The sequence below is a fragment of the Tachypleus tridentatus genome, unplaced genomic scaffold, assembly GCF_004210375.1.
Source record: "Tachypleus tridentatus isolate NWPU-2018 unplaced genomic scaffold, ASM421037v1 Hic_cluster_2, whole genome shotgun sequence".
NCBI lineage: Eukaryota > Metazoa > Arthropoda > Merostomata > Xiphosura > Limulidae > Tachypleus > Tachypleus tridentatus.
The window spans coordinates 2,810,428-2,833,226 of NW_027467782.1; the positions used below are offsets into that span (position 1 = coordinate 2,810,428).

The following is a 22,799-nucleotide window of genomic DNA, read 5'->3' on the forward strand; positions in this document are numbered from 1 at the left end:
GGAAGAAAAACACAACTTCAGATGGGATGCTTTGGTGAGGAATGAAGTTTCTAAGCACATAGTAAAGACAGTTCCAAATGGCGGACGTGCAAAGAAGGTTCATGAGACTCTTTGTATAAGCTCTGAACTGGGGAAGTACAGGAAACCCTGGTGCAGAGCTGAAGTCTTTGATTATTAATGGGATACAGTATTTTAAAGCCGAGGTCCTAACAGAGCTAGAGACCAGTGATCCATAGTCGAGTTTTGATAGAATAAGAGCACGATATATGTTTAGCATAGAACACTGACCCGCTTCTCAAGTGGTAGAAGAGAGGACACAGAGAATGTTCAGTGCTCTTGTGCATTTGACCCATATCTGCTTGATGTGTGGTATAAAGATCAGCTTACAGTCAAAGAGAAGCCCCAAGAACTTTGTCTCAGGGACACAGTCAATAGTGAGAGGGAGTTGTTTAGTGATGGCATTAATTTTTATACTGGAAAGTGTGACACTTAAAACATAGCCTTGAAGGACTCCAAGTTCCTATAGAAAAGAATGAGAAAGTGTCAAACCACACGAACTTGGAATCTCTTGTCCATTTAATTTGTTTAAATACAAATGGGCAAATGGTCACGTGACCCATATATATGGAGGTCTCGCAAAATGCCATACTCCATGTTGTATCATAAGCCTTCTCAATGTCAAAGAATATTGATACAAGATGTTGTCATTTGAGAAAGGCTTCTCTGATTGATGTTTCAAGTCGAACCAGGTGGTCCACGGTGGAACGCTGTCGTCGGAACCGACACTCTGTGGGCAGAGGAGGTTGTTTGATTCGAGAAACCAAACAAGACGAGCATTAACTTTCCTCTCTGAGGTCTTACAGAGACAACTCGTCAAAGCAACTGGATGGTAATTTTAAGGAATCTTGGGATCCTTCCCAGGCTTAAAGAAAAGTATGACAATAGCTTGACATCAGGCATCAGGAAAAACATTCTTCTGCGAGATCTGGTTAAAACAATCAGAAGAATAGCAAGAGAAGCAGAAGATAGATGGCGCAGCATCTCATAGTGTTTATTATCAGATTCAACTGATGTACTGCCAGACCAACGAAAGGCAAGTTTGAGTCCCACTAGTGTAAAGAGACGATTATAGTCACAGAGAGAATTAGCTCAAAAGGAAAGAGGTGATTGCTCTGTCCGAGTCTTGATGACTAAGAAGGTGGAGGAAGAAGTAGAAGAGCTAGATACCCGGCAAAAGCTTCCTCTAGAGTATCGGTGATGCTCCAGGTATCAGCAAGATCGAGAAGGGGACAGAATATATTGCCCACTGAACCTTTTGAATGTTATCCCCTATGACTTTGGAACTAGTAGTAGAAGATATGCTGGTTGTGAACTTAATCCATGATTCCTTCTGATTTGACGTCTTATCCACTGAGCATGTGCACGGGCCTGGTGGAAAGCGATGCGATTCGAAAGTGTGAAATATCTACAGAAAGTATCCTAGGCCTGTTTTGGAGCCTTTCGTGCCATATGGCAGGCAGAATTCCACCACGGACGAGGATATTGTGGGAAACGTGTCGAGGTTTTAGGAATACATTGAGCATCTGCTTGTATAAAACAGTCAGTTACTTCTGCTACACAGTCATCTATTCATGGCTTACAGAAGATGGCAGGATCGAGTTCTGCGAGAGCAGTGAAAGAGGGCCAGTTTGCGTAATCCAGCTTCCACTGGGGCATTAGGTCGGGTAGCATCGAACATGGCCAGTCTCAAAATTATAGGAAAATGACCACTGCCTCGTGGATTATTGTCAACTCTCCATGAAAACTGGAAGAATAAAGAAGAGAGCAAATTGAGAGATCAGTAGCAGTAAAGGACTGTCTAGGTGCATGAAAATAAGTAGTAAAACCAGAATTGAAAAGAGAGAGATGGTGATCAGAAAGCATATGCTCCTATCAATATCAACACTTACCCAGAAGGGATGATGTCCATTAAAGTCCCCCCAGGGTTACAAAGAGAAACGGCAACTGTTTAATGAGAGTATTAACGTCTGATTGGTCACATGTTTCTCCAGGCGACAGATAGAGAGAACAAACAGTGATGGTATGACCCAAGGAAACACGGATGGCTACGACCTCCAAAAGTGTGTCGATTGGCAAAGAGAGTGTGTGCACATGCTGATCAACCAACACTGCCACCCCTCCGTGCATTCGTCCATCACACAGCCTGTTCTTTCTGTACAAAGAAAACCGTGAAAAGTGACTGTATCGGCAGATTTCAGAAATGTTTCCTGTGAAAAAGACATACATAATGGTAGGAAGCATTCAGTGTTTTAATGTCATTCAGATTAGAACGTAAACCTCGACAGTTCCATTGTATCAAGGTAGCCATTTTTATTTACATGTAGACGAATTTGGTAGGGGACCCTTCTGTTTACGACCACATATTTTTTACTTACTGTCTTTATTCAAGGGAGGTCTAGCGACATCCATGGATCATGTCCTGGGTCGATTGGGCAGGCCTTTGCTGTTGGAAGGGGATTACAGTGACTGAACAAATGATCGCTTTGCATCTTGGGTAGGAGAAAAAAGATGTGTCCGAGGAAATGCCTCTACCCGAAACCAAAGGAAGTGGATCTTGGGATTTGTTGGAATGTACGTAAGGGACAGAGATGGGCGTTGAAGTCGATTGATCAACTTTTTAACCATGAAGGTCAAAAGACTTTTATTTGTTTTGAGAATTATTCTTTTTGCACTCCCACTGTAGTAGTGGAACGAAGTGCAGCAGTATACATCCGAGATGAAGTGGTGGACAGTAACTTTCGAACCTCAGGATAAGTAATGTTTTGAATTGTTTTCAAACACTGCACCTTTTTTCTTCCAACCATTTAGGGCAAGAATGAAAGTGGGAAGGGTGAGAGCCCTTGCAAATGACACAATGAGGGTCCCTTTCACACTCGTAGGTATCATGGTCTTTGCCAGCACAAGGAGCCCACGTCAAGGAACCATACCATGACGTCTTTGAGTGATCGAACTGGAAACATCGGAGAGGGTTTGGAATGTATGGCTGTACCCTGCAATCAAGATAACCTGTCTTGATGGTGGCAGGTGGTCGTGGTGATGTAAATGTCAGAACAAGGATATTGTTCGACATCGTAATTCCATCTTTGCGAGTGGAGATACATCTCACTGCAGAAACTCCTTGAGTGAAGAAACCAGCGAGAATCTCTGACTCAGGGATGTTCTTCAAATCCCTTTGAACAATAACTCCTCATGATTAATTCGATGTAGCATGAGGTGTAACCTCAATAGGTATATCTCCAATTGCTTTTGAGCGCAAGAAGAGTTCACTGTGTTGAGATGTGGGTGTTTCCACCAATATGTTACCAGATCGAAGTTTTTTTAGTGACTTTGAAGAGCCAGCAAATCACTCTAGTCCCTTCTCAATGAAAAAGGGGAGACATTTGCCCTAAAGGTTTGTCTGAAAGAGAATGTAGGATAAGAAAATGAGGTGCAACAGGTTTTCCAGATGATGAAGACTGTTGCTCAGAATCTTCAAGACGTGGTTGTTTACCTATGGACTGTTTTTCACTATTTTATTCAAGTTTTTATTTGGAGGATCCATAATAAAGAATGGAAATTTCGGTACCTACTGACCCCACCCACCATGGAGCCCTACTAGGGGACGCACTACAATGTCAAACAAGGACACTGCAAAAACGCTAGAGTTTCGTGAGCACTATACCCAAACACCAGTATCAGATCCAATGTCCACAACACCTGTTGAGAACATCCAACACTGGTACATGGTTGACTCTAGCCGAAGTGGGCCAACCGATTGGCTCAAGGGGGCCCACCTCAAAGCCGCACGTCTACAGAAATTCAAGGGCAAAGTGGGGTGTTAGGGTTGGGCCCCTGAACCTCCAGGATCCTCTTCTTCCCTCCACGGGTCGCCACGCACAACAAACACGTGAGCAGATGTTTAGTTCCCAGATGAGATAAACTGAAAGAACAGAACTTCCTGGGAGGTCTCTTCCCCACGTACAGGAATCCGCACCGAGGGGAATGACAAAGAAAGCAGGTACTGCATTAGGTGAAAAGATTGATAAAGAGAACTGGTACTAAATGAGACAACAAGATTGACAGTAAAAATATCTGGAACTGAATATTAAGACAGTATTAAACTTTCATATAAAATATGTCACATTAATATATTAGTATACATACAGTTATTGAAAGTATGTAAAAAATATACATATAATATTTCGTACCCTCTGTCTCGTAACCTGTTTATTTGTTCATCATACTTTACTACATAAATATCAAATGATTCTTACGTTAAATAATACGTATTATTAACTTCATTTTTTATAAATCAAAATAACATCATCATCTTTATGGGTTTTGTGAATATTTTCTGAAAGCATCACCTGTTATCACTACAATGTTAAAATTCTTGAGATTCCTAAAGAAATTACAAGCAAAAAACAAAATGTGAATATCATTTTATTCTGTGAATGTTACTTACATGTTTGTGTGTATAATGTATGAAATTATTTTATTGACCGAAATTAAATTTTATTGAGTATGATATATTGTGTTTAAAAAGCACACTAACTGAAGTAGAAATCAATTATTTAACTAAGCCTTAGAATGACCTTAAAGGGTGGTATTCAAGTACACTGATGCTCAACACAGTTACAAGTATCTTCAAAACACAAGTTCATAAATGTTTTGTGTAATTTCAAAAATAGATTGTACAATAAAAGCAAGGTAATATTAATGTGAAATTAGAACAAAAGAATCTTAATGAAAACACGAAGACCAAGTCTGCATCCAACTACAAGCCACTTAGATTATGTAGAAGAGGGCAAGATGCAATTCAAACGTCTTCACAAGCGAGAGATGAGATCAAGGATAATAAGTGTCCTGCACAGTTAGATCAAACTATGAACATAGTGCACTGTTCTATATTTTTTATAATAGCTACTACATCAATGATCATTCCTATTTCATAGTAATGAAGTAAAGCTCCTAACTCATACTAACCTGTACTACCCCTTGGAATGATATAATATGGCCTCACTTGATGATGGCATGGTAATAAACATGACAAATAATTCTAAAAGTGTAACAGGACAATAGTTGTGCCATGAAACTTTTGTCTATGATAAAAGAATAGTACTTATTAAATACTTACATCTGAATTACAAAAGATATTGTAACTACATTTAGAAAAATATGTAACATAGAATGTTACACAGTAAAAATAAATGCAAGAAAAATAGTATACACGTTTCTAATTAAAGAAACTACCAATATTTATCACACATCTAGAATATTTACTGCTGAACTACTACATACAAGAAAGTGTTAAAATATTTATGCACTGCCAAAATGCTCTCCGAAAGAATTTTCTGACCATGACTTCATCAGTAACTTCTCATCTGCTATAGTATGGTAAAAATAATTAAACACTGATTATTTATATGTTCATGATCAGTACTTCTGTAAGTAATATACTTGATATGGCCTTATCTATTACCATATTAAACGTGACATTTGTGATGAAAACAGATTTAAACATATTCAACTACTGTACTAGTTGTGTGCTTAGTCAAGAGTACTTCATACATTATCCACTTCTCAAAGTGTTAAACCTTACACTGTACACAACTTGTCTATTGAAGAGTGTGTGTGAGTTTGCTTTCCTTGTTACTACACATTTTTGTATGAGGTATCGAGTAATGTTCATGACCTGAAATACTAAAGTAGACAGATGTGTTTAATCATTTAATATATTTGTGGTCAACATATACAACTTGTTCTTATATTTGTAATGCAAATGTAGAGTTTTGCTGAATCTAAGAAAACCAATAAACCTCCGAATTACATACCACATGCTCATGTTTTATGAATTTGAACACAACTGTGCTTTATATGTTTCAGAAACTTACAAATGTAATATAAAAATAATCCCGTATTTATTATTTGTTCACAGGTTAAATATTAATTTGTTTAATATCATTTCACAATAACAGTAGTTATATTAAATGTTTAAATGTTCAAATATCTGTTTTAAGTTTCAATGTTAGTTTATACATTACACCTTATGGATTGTTAGAAATTTATTGTTACATTAGATTACAGTTGTAACTGTTACAAGAACATCAACTGTTCTGTGGTGAGGAATATTCGTGAATTTATTCAGGATTTGTAAAATATAAGAAACATAATAAACCATTTTAAAATAAACTCATAAAATACATTTGATATCTCATAAAATTACAATGCTGGGTGTTAGGTTGACACATCCAGTGAATAATTATACAAAATGTTAAACTAATATTCAAACACATCTATTTCTTATTTTGAAATGTGCAGCTGATTCTTTTGTTGAATTTATTATTTATAATACTGTATGTTGAAAACCACTATGTAACATTGCTATTTACTATGTTGTTTAATATGCTTCTTGAAGGAGCTAAACGTCAGTCAGTGTTCATGCATATAAAAACAATAAGTCTCAGGACCATATGTTAGGTCGCCTTGTTAAAAGAAACAGTTTAGCTGAAAACATTATCTAATGTATCGAGTATCATTCAAATAGATAGAATTTGTCTCACTCTCTATATAAAATGTATTCATTAGGTACATATAGTTATTTGTGTAGCAGCTGTTTGAAAGAACATTTAACAATAGCATTGAAGTCATGCTCATATATGTGAATGAAAAATACAGTCAAGTCACCAATTAAAATCAGTATGATTGACTAACTTCTAGTGATGACAGTTTATGATGTATGTCAAAATGTAACAAAGAAGACCAATCTTATATTACATACCTTCTTCCCTCTCAAATATAGTAAATTTTCCTTATATTGTTTCTTTCAGTAGAGGAATACAGTCCACATATTGTCTTTGACATTGCTCGTTGTCTCCGAATGACCTGAATAATGAAACTTAATAACTTAAAATACATTAAATACAAGATCAATGTTTTTTGACAAAAGTATTATGAATGTTCTTATATTAAACTACATTTTTGCAAAGCAGGATTAGAGTAAATTAATTTAAGAGACAGTTTTTTCCCATTTCTGTTAGCCATATTTTTGTGTACCAGCAATATCAAGCATGGAGCACGTGACCGCATCCGCTAAAATGTGTGAAGCCTACGAGGCATATTTCAGCATGTCTATCGGTGATCAAGACAAACCTTGGGCATCTCATTTTACCTGCGAGCACTGCAAAAAATCTCTAGAAGGTAAGACGGGCAAATTTTAGACCTTTTAAAACTTAAACATCTTTTTTTTTATAATTTCCAAAAATATCAAAAAAAAATTTATATGAACCTCTCACACATTAGTTGTGGATGAAATAAATTTATTCTTCATAATAACAATTTTAGTTTGCTCTTTTGCAGGATGGTACAGAGGGGAAAAAGAGAACCATGAAGTTCGCTATTCCAAACATTTGGCGTGAACCCACTGACCACTCAAGCAATTGCTACTTCTGCATGGTAGACCCTTCCAAACGTCTGGGTGGCAAGAATGCATTTGCTATCATGTATCCGTACCTCCCATCATCGATCACCCCAGTGCCACACTGCCCTGAGCTCTCTGACCCACTCCGACAGAGAGAAAGCAAGCAGGAAATCAGAAGAGGAGGTAGACGTTGAAGATCCAGATTACAAGTTCAGAAGTGCAGCTGGTGAGATAAACCCATACCACCCCAACCAAAGAGACCTCGATGACTTGATCGGAGATCTTCATCTTACAAAGTCAAATGCCGAGACTATATCTGGGGGCTGATACGTGAAAGTGATTGGCATTACAGTGGCAAATCTCGAAAAACTACTCACTTTTAAACATTTTTGTTCATTTTTGTATAACTTTAGTATAAATACATATAAATCTTGATTTATATGTTATTTCATTCAGACCTTATGTAAATGAAAATGTGCAAATTTGTCCTTTTACATAGAAGATAGGTTAATTTCTAAATTTCATTTTCCAGGTCACAAAAGCAAAGTTTGAAGGGAATAATGGCAATTTTCTGTACTTTTACAACATACGCAATTAAGAAATAACACATACTATCCAGGAACAAAATTTGTGTTATATAATGTTATAAAGTAGACAAGTTTTTATAATAAAGAACGTTTTGGTATTTAAATCAACATTGAAAATCTAACAACGTATTTGAATTATAGAATTGATTGTAGTTACTTATTCATGTATCTCAGAAGAGCTTTGTAAAAGTGTTAATACCCATACCAGTCGTCCTGAGATACATTTTTATTTCAAGTCGGTTTTCTTGTCTTATAAATATCAATCAGCATCAATTTTCAAAATTATTTATATATGGTTAAACAAAAACAATAGAAAGATGAATCTATTTTCAAAACTATGTAAAATTTAATGTAAAATACTGACATAAACTAAGAAACATATGACGATCAAAGATATATAGAGACAAGTTTGGGTGTTTTTAACAGTGGAATTGTTTGATTTTATTAATAAATTTTCTCATATGTTCTTTTCAGTTAGTATCAGAATCGTGTTTTAGTCCTGTGATGTTCTATTCAGAAAAACTGTATTTATTTTAAGTCATGTTTTCATAGAATTGGGAAGGTGTTTTTTTGTTTGTTGTCCTTTCGACCTTACTTTCAAGTTACGTTCTGTTTCACTTATGTAAAAGGGTGAGCAACTATTACAATGTATTTTTGTACTGTTTTATGTTTTATCAATGTGCGTTTTTACGGATGAAAAACGAATCTAAGTGTTATATTCAGATTATATATATATATATATATGCCAGTCTTTCAAAATCTCTGATAGACAAGGGCGTAGATCCAGGGGGGATAGGGGATACATCCCCCTTTCATTTTAGGTGGGGGTATGGTGCATATAATAACCTCCCCTACAGTTTGGTCTGTTGAATTGTTTTATTGCATCACAGGCTTACGAATTGTGTGTTTGTTCTTGTGATTCTCGTCTTCTTACCAATCAAATTACTGGCCTGGCCAAGCTCGTAAGGCGTGCGACTCGTAATCCGAGGGTCGCGAGTTCGCGCACGCGTCGCGCCAAACATGCTCGCCCTCCTGGGGGTCGTTATAATGTGACGGTCAATCCCACTATTCGTTGGTAAAAGAGTAGCCCAAGAGTTGGCGGTGGGTGGTGATGACTAGCTGCCTTCCCTCTAGTCTTACACTGCTAAATTAGGGACGGCTAGCACAGATAGCCCTCGAGTTGCTTTGTGCGAAATTCCAAAACAAACAAACCAATCGAATTACATAACTAGGCCTAGATGTAGGATTTTTCAGTAGCCGAAATGTACATCTTTAATATAGGCGTGCTTCTAAGCTTTTCAATCTTAGCGATGGTTCGTAAGTATCAGTCAGTAGGCCTAAGTATACATGCAAGGCTTGCAACAACTATTACAGAATCTACTTACGTCTTGCACTTAGTGTAAGATTAAGTAAAATTTTCATCACAACAATTTGAACAGAGCATGAAATTCGAAAATATCACTCCCAAACGTAAACTCCTGTGATCTAGATCTGACAGGCCATTTGTAGCTTGTAGCTGCATCAATCTTATGTGTATATTGTGCGGTTCTCCTACGCCATTTGTTCTTATGCATGTCTAGCCGGTTTTACTGTCGAACGCCTTACTCTCTTTAACTAACGAATCCGCTGACCATAGTGTACGTTTAGTGTACAGTTAACGACAGGTTCGGGTCGCTCGGATTCAGACACGCCCTACATTACCCCCATCCGCTCCCTTTAGTCTGAGCCTCGATATTACAACAGGGCTCATTAGGCCTATGTTTGTGGCCCTCATTAATCCATGAAATTTCAAATTATCACCGCTCTCTAATAAAGTGTTGGTGCTTTATGGTAAAAGAACAATATATTCTCTTATCATAGATAGTAAAAATATTGTATTTTCTTGTATAATTAGAACACAAAAGGAGCAATTTCAACGGCCTGAAGCCTCTACTCCAATTTTATTGCTAGTTTTGTTTAGGTGTTTTTATTTAATAGACGTGCTGTTAGACATTATATCACAACGTGTTTACCTTTTGATTAGCTGTAACAGGAATATAATATATTTGTGATTGTTTAAGTATTTTCGAGAAACATGCAATTACTTGTGTTGTAACTAGCACACATTATTGTCCCAGCGATGCCCAGGCGGTCAGTCGGCTCGGTAGTCACTGTGAGGTTCGCGCGTTCGACTTAAATACATTGTACAGTTCAGTTCTACCTCCATTTTGTTCTACCTTCGTTCGTTGTACGTTAGAGTTTTTCAATAAAGACTGTATTTTAGCCTGTTGAGTCATCTGGGAAACAGATTCCAATTACGACAAGCAAGCGTCTGAAACTGTCCGATATCAGAGAGTTCTGCAAGCCATCTAGTAGTACTACAAGTGACAATGCAGATGCAGATAATCCAACAATCTCAAACAAAGGAATAGAAACTTGCCATACAGAAGAAATACCATGTTCATCAGAGGACGAGTCTGAAAATGCTTTGCAATTATTGCACATCATGAACCACCAGATAGTTGTGAAACAAGTTTGTGCAGTAATGAAAAATCTGACACTCCACAGATTGAGTGTGGAAAGCCATATCATCCAGACGCACAACTAATACCACGACAGAAAGAAAATTCTGAAAATATCAACTTCCAAGGAAGTGGTTTGATGAGTTTCCATGGTTGTACTTCGACAGTCAGACTCAAAAAAGTCATATGTTTTCATTGTACCAAGGAGGGAAATAGAGGCCTTTTTACAGGGAAATTGGAGAGGCCAGTGGAGTATACCTTCATATTAACCGGTTTTTTGCAACTGGAAGAAGGCAAAGCAGAAATTCAACGAACATCAATCCTCCTCTCAGCACAGATTCGCTATATCTCCAGAAGGTTCACTTGATGTAACTTCAGTGACTGTCCAGCTACATGATGGAAAAAAGAAGCAGCAGGAAGAATACAAAAGAAGTTTAGCAAAAATATTCAGAAGTTTACGTTTCTTACTGTGTCAAGGTTGAGCATTACATGGACATACTGATACGGAAGGGAACTTCCTGCAGTTAATGAAGCTCCTGGAAGAGGAAGATCCTGAGTTGACGGCCTACTTGTCAAAGAAAACCACATTCACATCACCCCAGGCTCAGAATAAAATAATGGAGATGTTCAGTCATGAAATACTGAGGAACATAGCACACGAAGTGCAGCAAAGTAAAATCTTTGCATTAATGGTTGATGGCACTCAATATGTTACAGGTGCCGAACAGGAAGCAATATGTGTACGATACGTAGATGAGAACCTTGACGTCCATGAGACATTTCTTGGTTTGTACAGTATTTCCAATACAACTGGTGAAAGAATATCCTCGACTATACTTGATGTACTGACCAGACTCAATTTACCACTGTCAGGATTAAGAGCACAAACTTATGATGGAGCCGCTAACATGAATGGTACGTACAGTGGATTACAGGCAAAAATAAAAGAGAAGCAACCGTCAGCTTTGTTTTTTCACACAAGGCTAATTTAATAATGTAACATGCAGTTGAAGCTTGTGAATGTGTTCGAGATTCTTTCCAGTGGGTACATGAACTTGGTGTCTTGCTTCAGAGGTCAGGCAAACACAAGACGATCTTTGAAAATATTGTATCTTCAGACAGCCACAATGGTCCAGTTAAATACATCCGCCCACTGTGTCCAACACGCTGGTTGTGCCGCCTATCTGCAATTATATGTGCTAATGATCACTACAGTGACATTGTTGGTTCTTTGTCTGAATTAGCAAATAAAACTGCAGATGTAGCAGTGAAAGCTCCTGATCTGCTGGAAAGATTTGACAAAGGAAAGACATTTTTTAGGATTGTTAATGGCTCAGCATCCATTAGCTGCATTAGAGGAACTAAACCGTGCATAGAAAGCAAAATCAGCGACAGTATCTGGCATGATGGAAGAATCTGCAATTACAGTTGAGCAATTGCGGGTATTGTGAACAGCGAAAATTTACGACAAGATATTTGATGAAGCTGAAAAAAAGATAACTTTCCTAGATCCGGTGCCTTTTGACCCCCCAGAAGGATCACAGGATCAGCACACCATTCTGCAACTGTTAGAGATTACTACAGAAGCCAATATTTTGAATTTGTGGACCCAGTCATAGAACATCTGACCACTAGATTCAATGCAGACAACAATGACTTGAGGCAATATCTAGCACTTGAGAACATGATCACATCTGGCAAGATTGATAACTCGGTTATAAACTTCTTTCCAGAAATCTGTGTACAACGGCTCGAGTTTGAATTGCCCACGTTCAAAGGAACAAACAACAAAAGCAGTATCTCTGAAAGGTGCAATGCAAAGGATGCTTATTGTAAAATGCATGAAACAAGCCAGCAGGTGTTTTATGAAGTGTTTCTTCTCATGAAAATTTTGCTTGTATGTCCAGTATCCAGCTGCGAATGTGAACGCAGCTTTTCCGCATTAAGACGGTTGAAGACATGGTTAAGGTCAACTATGTCTCAGTGCTGCCTCAACCATGTGGTAGTTTGTCACACAAAGATGAGGTCGACAAGATAAATATAGAAGAGCTTATAAAAGAATTTATAAACAGATCATCACAAAGGAGGTCTACGTTTGGGAACATGTAGACTAAAGTACTAAATGAATCTTACTTCAATGAAAAGTATGAATAATTATGTGCTACATTGTATTGATGCGTAATTTTCAAAAGTTTACAAAGACGTTATAATTATTTTTATGAAACAACATTAACAGTTTTTCAGTAGATATAAACTTATCAAGGGTAATTACCAATTTTATTAATATTTGAAAACATAATTCATGCAATGAAAGTTATCAGAAACCTTGTCAAGTATAATGGCCATCTTTTATGCTGTACAGTGTGCAGGAATAAATTCATGTGGCAGTTAATTTGTGACATATTTGTCTTTATTCTGTCAACATTTTGAAAACTGTTCACAACACCTCACTTATACAACCCTACATGGAAACCTTGAAGTATCGTGGCAACAAGATCACTCTGTGACTGCATGTTTACAGCTTTCAGATTCACGTAATCAGAGATTACAAATTTCCAAATTGATCAGTTCACATAATTGGTTGTAAAATCATCCTCCCATCGGGTGTAAAATTCTACGCCCCTCTGATAGAAGTACACTAATATTTTCTAGACACAAGTAATTTGTTTTTCTTTATTTTGGAAAAAATGTAACTTTGTTTGTTAAACACCCTTTGTCTGTTGTTTTTAATGTATTTACAGTTTCTATAACTACTTTAGTAGTGAACTGGTTAACGTCAGTGAAACATTCACTTTAGTGTATAGCTTCTTTATGAATGTTTTCTGTTCTGTACATAGTGTATTTTGAGTTTAGAGTTCCTTTTAGTGTGTCTAACTTCTGGTGGATAACACGATGAGAAAATCAGTTTATGTAATTTCCGTTGTTTGTGTTTTTATATGAATTTTAGTGGCGAAACCTTGGGAGGGGCGTCGTGTAATTCTAACGTTTGAAAAATTAATCGTATCGTTGTTTTCGTTTCTTTCTGTGAAATGTTTGAATTTCTGTAGGTTGTTTGTTGTTACTTACCATTGTTAAATTGTTTTCCTTTAGTTTGCCTCTATGCAACTTACTGCAGCAACAGAACATTGATTTGGGTGCTACGATGCATCACGATGAAATAGTGAAAGATTTAATCCGTTCATTCGGAAATAATACTGTGAATGAATTTAACAACATTTTCTGTGAGGCTCAAACTCTGTGTAGTGAGCTTCAAATTGACATCATAATGCCAAGGCAGGCTAAAAGACAGATGTACCGTGCTAACCCATAAACCACTAGCCTTGAAGAGTACTTTCGTATTGTTGTATTTGTACCATTTGCTGACCACGTTCTTTCATAAATATGTGACCGTCTGTTCAGTCACAAAACTCTTCTTTTAAACTTAATGTTTTTACTGCCATCAGGATCTACCACAAAACGATCAGAATCTACAGCACAACAGCACCAAATTTGTGACCAAATTAAAGACAAGGCTGACATTGACAGTACTTCACTAGCTGCAGTAGGTGAACTTAGGGTTTGGTACAAATCACTTGCAAGCAACAGACCGAAAATGTCATAGATACATATGCAATGTACAATGCAGAAATCTTCCCAGTCATTTCTAGACTGTTGGAAGTATTTGCAACGCTACCTGTGTCAACGAGTTCAGTGGAGCTTTCGTTTTCAACCCTCAGAAGACTCAAAACGTATTTGAAAAATACACCACTGAAGATCGATTCAATGGCCTGGCCTCATTATACATTCACCGTGATATAAAAGTTGAACCAAACTGTGTTGTAGATGTCCTAGCAGGAACGAACAGGCGTTTAAGCCTTTCATAGATATTCGATTGCATTTCTCTAGTTCTGACAAAACTTGCTGTGTTAAAAGAGTATTCAGTCAGAAATTTGCAATTGACCATTTGTTGTGTGTGAAATTATCTGCCATGCAATCACGGATCTTTATGAAACTTCACAGGCGGCAACTGAACTTGTCTAAAATGTTTGGGTCCATGGGGAGGGGGGTTTAATCCTCAACCCTCCCCTTGGTTACGCCCTGATTCATGGTTGGCAAACCACAGACATCTCTTTCTGTAACACTATGCTTAAAACAAAAAATGACAGGTGAGATAGATACATAACAAACGTAGACTTTCTTCCGAGAACATGAAAATTAGTTTTTTGTTTTCCAAAGTTGTGTTAGATCCCTAGTGGCACAGCGGCATGTCAGTGAACTAACAACACTAAAAACCGGGTATCAGTACTGGTGGTGGGCAGAACCCAAATAGCCCATATTGTATGATTTACTACAAATAAAAGCTGTGTTGATTTTAAAACCTTAGGAAATTGAATTGCTAGCTACTGAAAGCATGGAAAAATGGATGGGTATAAACCTTCTTTATAAAATTTGAAACACAGTAATTATACCATACAGTTATTGTGTAGTTGACATATACGTTCTTCTCTACTTCCGCTGATGTTGGCATCTTTTGTATTAAGCGTTAAGGACAATTAGTGAGATTGAATAACTGTGACAATAAAACGTGTTAGGTTTAAACTAACTTTTCTGTCTAATTAAATATTCTGTCTGTTGTATCAGTGTATTAAATTCAGAAGAAAATAGTAATAAGGATTATCCTTCATTAGAGAAACAAACACAAAGCAATGTATTTCCACTAACTAATCACGGTGTTCAAATGTAAAGAAACTTACCATTTATTAGCCAGAATAAATATCTCAACTGGTATATGAAAACAATCTGGAATATAATACATTTTAGTTTTATCTTCCTAATTCCAGTCGTGTGTTCTTTGTGTACTTCAGTTACAATGTAAAGTTAACACTTTATTTGTTTGTTTTTGAATTTCGCACAAAGCTACTCGAGAACTATCTGTGCTAGCCATTCCTAATTTAGCAGTGTAAGACTAGAGGGAAGGCAGCTAGTCATCACCACCCACCGCCAACTCTTGGGCTAATCTCTTACCAACGAATAGTGGGATTGCCCGTTACATTATAACGCCCCCACGGCTGAAAGGACGGGCATGTTTGGCGCGATGGGGATGCGAAGCCGCGACCCTCAGATTACGAGTCGCCTGCCTTAACACGCTTGGTTATTCCGGGCCCTGAAGTTAACACTGTAGTTACTAATGGTACAGAGTGATTGATATTCATCTTCTCTACATCATGAGATAAAATAGTTAAATCTGTCAGTTTATAACCAAATTAACATGTTTACAGTTCTTTCTATTTGTTATATTTTATTTTAAAAATGTGTGATCACTTTATCTTGTTGAAAGCCATGACGAACTTAGATTAAAATGTACGTCGTGGAGTCCCGTGTCTTTTATAAGTTTAAATAATCATATTAAAGAAAAAGACTTGTTGTTTTCTTGTCTTATCTATTTTCCTTAACATGTCTGAAGCATCTAGAAGGAGGTGTATTCATATCAGTCCCATGTCGATTATTTAATAATGTGAATGTTTCTCTCACCATATCAAGCTACGTCTATGGACTGATAACCTTACTATTTCCATCAGTAGTGTGACTCCCAGAAGAGAAATGACAAATACCAAACGATTAAAATCAATGTTGTGGACATCGAAGGTCATTAGGACACTTATAATGTAAGTGAAACTGACACTGTTAACCATAGAAGTGGTTGATGTACAAAAGGAATTTCAAGTTTCTCAGCCTATATTCTTTACATGCAATCAACAGTAGAGTAGATATCATGGTAAAGACTTTGATGTAAATAAAGGTTTAATTGTTCCATTAAAACAGTAAGATACACATTACTACAAAATAACCAATCTCAGTGAACTTGGAAGAGTTCGCTACACCAAACGGACAAAACAACCATTGGATCACAAGAGGAGAGCTGTAGACATGTGCTCTTTACAGTAGACACGGGGTATTAGGTATTCCTATTTATATAGTTTCGTAGGGAAGTTAAAGTGTTCGTGTTTGTACTAAAATACATTCGTGTAGTATTCACAGTCACTGAATGATTTCATGAAAACTTAATACTGGAAGATTGCGTCGAAATGTATTTTTGTGATCAATACCTTTTGAAGAGTTAACAGGTTTAACCCAGGGTCAGAACACTGTTGCATCCAGTTCTGTAGTATCATGTGATTATGAGCTAACTGTCTTTGATTATTCGTCACTTCGACCGTTCTTTTCTTGTATCACATAAAATAACAGGAATCAGTCACTTCCAAATAGAAACCTGCAGTTTTGTTCAGATATACAGGTGACGTTTTCTGTGATTTCACATGTCAAGATAAACAAAATTTCTCTAACACACAAACAATCTACAGAAATTTAAACATTTCACAGAGGGAAACGTAAACAACGAAACGATTTATTTTTCAAATGTCAGCATCACATGACGCCCCTCCCAAGGTTTCACCGCTAAAATTCATAGAAATAACACAAACAACGGAAATTACATAAACTGATTTTCTCATCGTGTTATCTACCAGAAGTTAGACACACTAGAAGGAACTCTAAACTTAGAATACACTATGTACAGAACAGAAAACATCGATAAAGAAGCTATGCACTAAAGTGAATGTTTCACTGACGTTAACCAGTTCACTACTAAAGTAGTTATAGAAACGATAGATACATAAGAGAGAAACAGACAAAGGGTGTTTAACAAACAAACGAAGTTAAGATTTTTCCAAAATGAAGAAAAACAAATTACTTGTGTCTAGAAAATATTAGTGTACTTCTATCATCGATTTTGAAAAAAATGGCATATATATATACATGTATATAATCTGAATATAACACCTAGATTCGTTTTTCATCCGTGAAATAGAAATTAAACGCACGTTGATAAAACATAAAACAGTACAAAAATACATTGTAATAGTTGCTCACCCTTTACATAAGTGAAACAGAACGTAACTTGAAAGTAAGGTCGAAAGGACAACAAACAAAAAAACACCTTCCCAATTCTATGAAAACATGACTTAAAATAAATACAGTTTTTCTGAACAGAACATCACAGGACTAAAACACGATCCTGATACTAACTGAAAAGAACATATGAGAAAATTTATTGATAAAATCAAACAATTCTACTGTTAAAAACACCCAAACTTGTCTCTATATATCTTTGATCGTCATATGTTTCTTAGTTTATGTCAGTATTTTACATTAAATTTTACATAGTTTTGAAAATAGATTCATCTTTCTATTGTTTTTGTTTAACCATATATAAATAATTTTGAAAATTGATGCTGATTAATATTTATAAGACAAGAAAACCGACTTGAAATAAAATGTATCTCAGGACGACTGGTATGGTATTAACACTTTTACAAAGCTCTTCTGAGATACACGAATAAGTAACTACAATCAATTCTATAATTCAAATACGTTGTTAGATTTTCAATGTTGATTTAAATACCAAAACGTTCTTTACTATAAAAACTTGTCTACTTTATAACACTATATAACACAAATTTTGTTCCTGGATAGTATGTGTTATTTCTTAATTGCGTATGTTGTAAAAGCACATAAAATGGCCATTATTCCCTTCAAACATTGCTTTTGTGACCTGGATAATGAAATTTAGAAATTAACCTATCTTCTATGTAAAAACGGGCAAATTTGCACATTTTCATTTACATAAGGTCTGAATGAAACAACATATAAATCAAAGTTTACATGTATTTATTCTAAAGTTATACAAAAATGAACAAAAATGTTTAAAAGTGAGTAGTTTTTCGAGATTTGGGACTGTAATGCCGATCACTTTCAAGTATCGGCCACAATCTATCGAACACAACTAACATAACTACACTTTGTATTCATATCGGCTTACATCATCTAACATTGTTTTAGCATTAATAATTGCTTGGAAAACTTTATTTTGCATAGGATTTAATCAATGTCTTCCTATTTTACCAATGGTACGAAATGGTACGTAACTTTTAATAATAATAATAATAATAATAATAATAAATTTATTAAGCAATAAATTAGACACAAAAAATCAAATATCAATATAAAACCATCAACAAAGAGTTAACTCGTCCTGTGATGGTTAAACACATAATAATGTAAAATCAAAACTTACAAAATCAATATAAAGTTCCCAGAATATTATCATCAGTATTTAAGATCCATTGTTTTAAGTATTTCTTTTGATTAACACGATTAATAGAAGATCTTATACTATAAGGAATAAAATTATGAATACGAGGTGCCAAATAAAGATATTGATGAAGTGTAACTGTTTTACGTGGTGTGGGTACATTAATTGGAAAAAAAGATTGAAGTCGTGTAAAATATGAAGTGACTTTAAAAGGCCTATTAAAAGAAACATGCAATGTAGATAAAGCTAAAAAATATAAATAAAGTTTATCATATGAAAGAGGGGAGTTAAATTTACTGAAATCGGTATCAAGCCTATGAGTAAAAATAAGAGAGAAAACACTTTTTTGCAACTTGTGAATAGGAATTAAAAAAAGTCTTATATGTGCCACCCCAAATTGAAATACAATATTGTAAGAAAGATTGAAAGAGAGCATAATATACACTTAACAAAATATGATAAGGAGCACAATGACTAAGTTCAAAAATTAGCATAGAACTATATTTTAATTTATTAACTAAAGAATTAATATGAAATTGCCAATTTAATTTTCGATCTAAAATAATTCCTAAATATTTAACAGAGGAAACTTGAGTCAATTTGGGACACTTACAATTAGGGTAAGTATAACAATCACTAGAATGATAAAAAATAGAAGGAAAAGCTGGAATGACACCATAAAGGTTAAACTGAAGAAGAAAAGATTTAGATATATTTAAGGATAAGTCATTACAGAAAAGCCAATTTTAATTTTATTAAGATCACTAGAAATAATGGCTTCATTAATTAGATTTGGCTTACTATAAACAACAGCAATATCATCGGCATAGGCTTGGATATCTCCAAAAAACTGTTGGTAAAGAATATCATTTATATAAATGAGAAATAATAAAGGGCCCAGAACAGAACCTTGTGGTACTCCAACATTAATTGTAAGCCAATCACTATAATTATTATGGATACAAACTGATTGCTTTCTATTGTGAAAGTAAGAAAAAAACCAATCAAAAACAATGCCTCTAAAACCATAATAAGATAATTTATTTAACAATATTTTATGATTAACAGAATCAAAAGCTTTGGCTAAGTCAAGAAAAACAGCAATTGGATGAAGATCAGAATCCAAAGCTTCTGTAATACTTCCCACAAGTTTAGCAACAGCAACCTCCGTTCCAAGCCCAGGCCGAAAGCCAAATTGAGAAGGAGACAAAACTGAATGTCTATCAAGAAATGATAAAATTCTAATCTTCATAGATTTTCAAATAGTTTAGAGAAATGTATTAATAAGGAAATAGGTCTATAATTCGTAAAATCAGAAATATTACCAGATTTATAAATAGGAATGACCAATGATAACTTTAAAGCATTAGGAAACTTCCCTTGAGTAAAAGATAAATTAATTAAAAAAGTCAAAATTGGTGCAAAAGATTAGCATTAGCTTTCAAAATCTTAACCGAAACACCATCTACACCATTAGAAGCTGAATTTGATAAGGAGAAAATATTATTCATAGTTTCAGATACAGTAACAGGATATAGGTAACAAGAAGAAGAAGGAGCAGGAGGCATGCCCTGAGAACAAAATTTAGGATTGGAGCAAGTAGATTTAGCAACATTAACAAAAAAATAATTCAAATCAGATAAATCAGTAGTACCAAAATTACAAAATTTCTTATTTTTTTTTTAACATCAATAATAGAGTTAACAATATTCCAATTCTGTTTAATAGTTTTAGCATTCTTAAACAGGTTATGATAATAAGTCCATTTAGTCTTACGGGTCAAGCTAACAACATAATTCCTTAAACACTTAAATCTAATCTTTAAATAAATATCATCAGGAAATTGATGTACTTTCTTTTTTAACTTATCTCTTTTAATCATTAACAAAACCAATTCACTGGTAATCCATGGCTTAATTTTTCTAAACTTTCGTGACACAGAAACAGTAGTAGTACAACTTTGAATACAATCAGTTAACACTTCAGCAAAATTATCATAAGCAACATTAACATCAGAACAATTCATAACACAGGACCAATCTGAAAAATTCAAACAAGAACTCAATTCATTAAACTTAATCTTTTGAACATTTGAGACATGTTCTAGATCCGATAAAATGTCTATACATAAAACAATTGGAAAATGATCGGTCAAAAATTCTCAACAATATAAGAATAACAATTTTTAACAGTATTTCCACTAATTAAAAAATGATCAATACAAGAATTAGTAACATTGGTTATCCGTGTAGGAGAAGAAATAATAATACGAAGATTGTTCTCAGACAAAAACTTAAAATATGCATTCTTATAACAAACATCATCAAATGCCAAAACATCTATATTAAAATCACCAACAAGTATATTAATATCATATTTGTATAAATTCAATTCTAATGAAAGCTCATCAATAAATTTCAATACAGGCAATCTAGGAGATCGATAAACAACAAAGAGATTAAATTTCTTATTTTGAATCATACAAAATAAAATTAAAGCATCAGACTTAATGTACTGCACTTCTTTTATCATAGTCAGTATCTCAAATTTAACAAAACTGCCACTCCACTAGCCTTATTTAGACCAGAAGATGAAGAATAAAAGGAGTAACCTGGAATCGAAAAGGAAACAAATCCATCCTCAACAAACCAAGTTTCAGAAAAAGCTATTATATGAAATTTAACAACGCTTGATTGTAAAAAAACAAGAAATTGGTCAAAATTTTGAGTAAGACTTCGAATATTAACATGTATTAAATTTAAATGACCAACAGAAAAACATTTGGTAAATCAGAAAGAGAAGACAAAGTTGGTGTAACACCAACAATATCATCAAAATCATCAGCCATTGCAGTATTTATAAATTATTAAGATCAATCAAGCAACGTAAAACAATGGGCTGAGTAGTTTCTGATTTCCTAATAAGAATATTACCATTCGATACCCAAAGAAATTTATAGCCAAGATCTTTCTGTTTTCGTTTTGCTTGCATGAAAATATCACGATAATATGGGAGAGATGTTCGTTAACATAAACTGGATAAGATTCATTACAGACCTTAATATCATTAGTATTAAGAGAGCGAAATTTAGTTTTCTTAAGTTTAAGCAGATCAAATTTAATTTGCTTACGACAAAACTTAACAACAATCTGTCTCGGACTCTTATTTTCAGTTGTTTTCTTTCCTATACGATGAACAGTGTCAATATCTGTAGGAGCACAGTCAACCCCAAAAGTAGTTGTAATCTTCTCAACAACTTCTTGCAAATTCTCATCAGGCTTCTCTGGAATACCTCCAATCAAAACATTATAGTTATAAGAATATTGTTCCGCTTCACACATCTTCCTCCGAAAACTTGCCATCTCCTTCCACAATTCTTCATTTTCATGCTTTAATGTTTTATTTTCCTGTTTACACTCCTTAACTTCAGCTCTCAAAGTTGTGATATCCTCACTCATAGTTTCTACCTTCTCTGAATAATATTGAAAGGAAGTCACTAATTCTTCGACCTTTACTTTAATTAAGTGAAAGTCATCAAGTCTTGACAAAATTTCAGTAACTTTTGTCTTAAGCCACTTCATATCTGCCTCCCCCATATTTAAATCAAGCTCACTATTCTCAACAAGATTAACTGTCTCCCCCTCTAACGAAATGGACACAGTCCTTCTTAATGGAGTTTCACTATTTAGGCTTAACTTTCTTTTTCCATACAAAAAATCACATTCATAACTTTTCCCAATTTCATTTAAATATTCCAAATCCTGTTCAGTTAAGTTCTTACATCTTAAATGATACCATTTTTGACACTCACCAGAGCAATGAAGGGCTTTATCACCAACTTTAATATAAACTTTACATTGAGCACAAAATCTACGTGGCATACTAGTCAGCCATTTGTAACTTAAAACGCTACTTTTTCTTGTACGTCTAAATTATTGACAAAATTTTCAAATTTCTCACTGAGTGGCAGGAAGAAATAACTATTTGAAAATATGAATAATTACCTCAATAATATTTCAAAGTGTAAATTACATTTTTGAAGCTGAAATTTCATTTTTTGACCTAACATGTTATTTCATAGTAATACACTAACAATATTGTTAACAAGAGTATTAAATATA

General features: G+C 34.9%; 1 protein-coding gene across 3 annotated transcripts in view; it reads right to left on the reverse strand.

Annotated features, from left to right (window-relative positions):
- Nucleotides 1–22,573, reverse strand: part of LOC143243317 (uncharacterized) — a 302,587-nt gene extending 280,014 nt beyond the window's left edge. For 2 of the 3 annotated variants that reach the window (XM_076487162.1, XM_076487161.1), the window contains exons 1-2: nt 21,809–22,573; nt 6,821–6,924 (exon numbers count right to left, since the gene is read on the reverse strand). In XM_076487162.1, coding sequence (XP_076343277.1) covers nt 6,866–6,924; nt 21,809–22,559 — 810 coding nt within the window. In that variant the 5' untranslated portion in view covers nt 22,560–22,573 and the 3' untranslated portion in view covers nt 6,821–6,865. Of the gene's footprint in view, nt 1–4,466; nt 5,427–6,820; nt 6,925–21,808 lie in introns of those variants that run through there. The other variant, XM_076487164.1, reaches the window with a different exon arrangement.
- Between the last annotated feature and the right edge of the window lie 226 nt (nt 22,574–22,799).